The sequence below is a fragment of the Histoplasma capsulatum genome, genomic scaffold (assembly GCF_000149585.1).
Source record: "Histoplasma capsulatum NAm1 scaffold_1 genomic scaffold, whole genome shotgun sequence".
Taxonomy (NCBI): Eukaryota; Fungi; Ascomycota; class Eurotiomycetes; order Onygenales; family Ajellomycetaceae; genus Histoplasma; species Histoplasma mississippiense.
Genome location: NW_001813982.1, coordinates 4,549,355 through 4,552,634, shown reverse-complemented (window position 1 = coordinate 4,552,634; position 3,280 = coordinate 4,549,355). Strand labels below are relative to the sequence as shown.

The window sequence follows — 3,280 nt, the reverse complement described above, 5'->3', positions numbered from 1 at the left end:
TCGGGAAGGCTTTCGTTTGCATGTTCGTGCCTAAAAGCGGTTCTTTTGTTATGTAATGATGAATCCGCTCTGTGTTTGTTAGAGAGGTAAGTTGAACAGCATCTTCGGATAATTCTCTAGTCTATCTAATAACGAAATTGTTTGATGGAAGGACCCAAGAATGCCCATCTGAAATCAGCCTCAGACAAACAAATAAAATTTTCAAATCAAATACCCTCGACTTGTACACGTCCAATAACTTGCGCCACATAGGATCTGAGCCTTCAGCTCATGAGTTTCAATCCTATCTGCCTGGATCAGCAGAATCAAATGCCAGTCGAACACTCCCCTCCTACGTATCGGGCCATTCATCTACATGAATAGAAGAATTTCGAGGAAATTTTTATTGAATTTGATGTCGCATCGCCCAAGGAAGCTGGCTGTAACCACACAGCTTGTGGCAGGAAGACCAATCTGATGAAACTTGAAGAGGGTGAATTTCATCAGGCTTTTCTTCCTTACCATGAATGATTGTTTTAAAGTCATTTGTCAAAATTCCATACCACATCGTTCTCCGCAAAAGGCAATCGTTTGCTGTTGGGGTTGAATACATCGTCATGGAGTTTGCCCATGGCATTTTCCTAGACTCCTAGACATCAAATGGGTTGACTTCAACAAAGCGAGAGCAATACATTGTGGCTATTAAGACGGTTTGGAGTTGAAAAGAAGCTCTTCAGCATTCTACTTCTCTCATTCGGAACCTTCAAGGGGGTTACTCTTCTTGACTATTGGGAATCGTGAACTGGAGTGTTCAAAAAGGGTTGGAAGACCCTTCTTCAGAGGATTCTTCTTATAACACACTTCTACATGGTGTGATTCCTGACACCGCATATTGCTCTTTGCTTGAAACATGTTTCACAATTGTCCGTTTTCTGTTGCCAGAAGACCCAAGAAACCATGTGCACCACACCTCTGCTACTCAGAGTGTAAAGTTTGATAAATGTCTACAATGACAAAGATCTTACCCCCAACCACGTGTGGTAACAACTAAAATCAGGAGGGCCATTGACCAGCAGTGTACGGTGACATACGGTGATTGTAGCTTGACATCCTTGCCTATTTGAAAACCCCAAACCCCGTTGTAAAACTGGTGACACTGATGCGCACTTATTCAGCTCACTGGCTTCTTCGTTTCAAAGTCAGATCGAGAAATGTAGATTTTATGGAGGATGAATTGAAACAGCATTATGACGGTTGAAGCCGCATGTCTCGACTTTACCGCCGTCGTCAATTACTGGCGAGGAGAGATCGGTGGAATGAGCGAGGACGTGTCAGTGAGGAATCAGGGGAGAAGAACCAGGTGTTTCAAGAGCGGTTTCTGAAGCAGACGATCGCCTAAGGATGGATGGTTTCAGGACAAGGAAGAGTTTTTTGACCCTGCCTGACATCCCAGTTGGGTGAGCTTTTGTGTAGACCAGGATCCTTCGTTTCACTTGACTTTATCATTGATATTTGTTCCTTATTCCCCTGCACCAAGGCCGTTTCTAGCATGTCAGGCCTAGGGCTCCAAGAGTGGTCTCCCCGATCCCTTTTTCCCGGAAAGATATCTTGGGACTTTCTTTCTTGGATAATAAAGAAATATTTTAGAATGATTGTTCGTAATGCTTCAGTAGCAACTATGATCCATGGATATGGTTCAAAATTTCTTTTTGGATCGTCGTCCTGCCCAAGATCAGCTGACAACTGCCTCGTTTCCAAGCTTGTTTTGACCGCGGCGAGAAAGGCTTAGAGGGACCACAGCTGCCCTACCCTTGCATAATAACCGAACTCTGCCCGCATTCAAGATCGTGAGCCATGAAGAATATGTTCCGAGATTCACGGGGAACATGAAGAGGACCCTTCTTTTGGTATTTATCCACGGTTTCAAGGTGTGCCATCCTCGCGACGCCGCCGCGCATTAGGGATTCGAGGAGCCTTGGTAATACTAACTGCGCAATCATTAGGGCGGAGACGATACGTTTGGGAGCTTTCCTGCCCATCTTCGCGCTTTAGTTAGTCATGCGCTGCCGAATATAGAAGTCACTGCGGTGGTTTACCCCAAGTTTGAGACGAAGGGGGATTTGAACGGATGTGTGGTCAGATTTCGAGAATGGTTAGTTGCCTAGTGGTTTGTATTTCAAATGATTTCTGTTAGAGGTCAACGGTATCTCACATATTGAATGTGCGCAGGCTCCAAAATACGGTTATCGACGTGGAAGTCGCAAATGGAACACCTTCTCCCACCGTTGACCCTTCTGTACATGTCTTTTTAATTGGCCATTCGATGGGTGGAATTGTTGCCGTGGAGACCCTCCTTCTTCTGGCGTCGGAACAGCTCTTGCCCACCCCGTCAAGTATTTCATCGTCAAAGACGTCAGAGGTAGAGGGCAATCCGGTAGAAGCTAACACATTCATGTTTCCTCACATCCAAGGACTACTTGCATTTGACACTCCATTCCTCGGTATCGCTCCCGGAGTTGTCTCATACACGGCTGAAAATCATTATAAAACGGCCACTGCTGCATACGGGGCGATTTCGGAGGTAGCTGGTGTATTTGGCTGGGGAGGTACCAAAACAAGCGAAAATAAGACTGGAAACACTCCTTCAACAGACGGAAATACCAAATCTGCTGCGTCCGCCCTTACCCCTGCTACGAGTACTTCAAACACAGCTTCCTCCACAGATGATGCAGCCGCCACCCCATCTTGGCAGCGCTGGGGGCGGTACGCTATGTATGCGGGAGCTGCAGGTGCCGTTGCAGCCGGCGGAGCAGCGGCATTATACTCCCAGCGCGACAAATTTCTAGAAGGCTGGAGCTGGGCTACCTCACATTTAGAGTTTGTAGGCTGTCTTGCGCGGCCTGAAGAACTACGACGGCGCGTATCAGCGACCGCAAAGCTGCAGCAGGAGCGAGGTATTGGTTGCGCGGATTTTTACACATGTTTAGGGAAGGGAGCAGTCGCTGCACCAGCTAATAACGGTACCAGCACATCGTCCCCGGCCTCGTCTCTTAGTCGGTATATATTACGCTCAAAGATGAGAACATTCTGCAACCTCCCGGCAGATGTTGATGAGGGCGAAAACAAAGATGATGTCAAGGCGAAATACAGCGATATGTCGGGGATCAAATGGATCAAAGCTACAAATGATAAAGCAACTGATGAAACAAAAGCACACATGAGCATGTTTTCCTCTTGGAAAATCCGTCTTTTCTATGATCTGGGCGCAGCAGCTTGCGAGTTGTTGATTGAATGGGTTGAC

At 46.7% G+C, this 3,280-nt stretch overlaps 1 protein-coding gene across 1 annotated transcript; it reads left to right on the top strand.

The window, feature by feature from the left end:
* Positions 1 to 1,226: 1,226 nt before the first annotated feature.
* HCAG_01290 (predicted protein) lies at positions 1,227 to 3,059 on the top strand (the record flags this gene model as incomplete). The annotated part of the gene is made up of 5 exons (XM_001544193.1): positions 1,227 to 1,309; positions 1,769 to 1,907; positions 1,983 to 2,131; positions 2,209 to 2,933; positions 3,034 to 3,059. The coding sequence occupies 5 exons, from the start codon at positions 1,227 to 1,229 to the stop codon at positions 3,057 to 3,059; spliced, it is 1,122 nt and encodes a 373-aa protein (XP_001544243.1).
* Between the last annotated feature and the right edge of the window lie 221 nt (positions 3,060 to 3,280).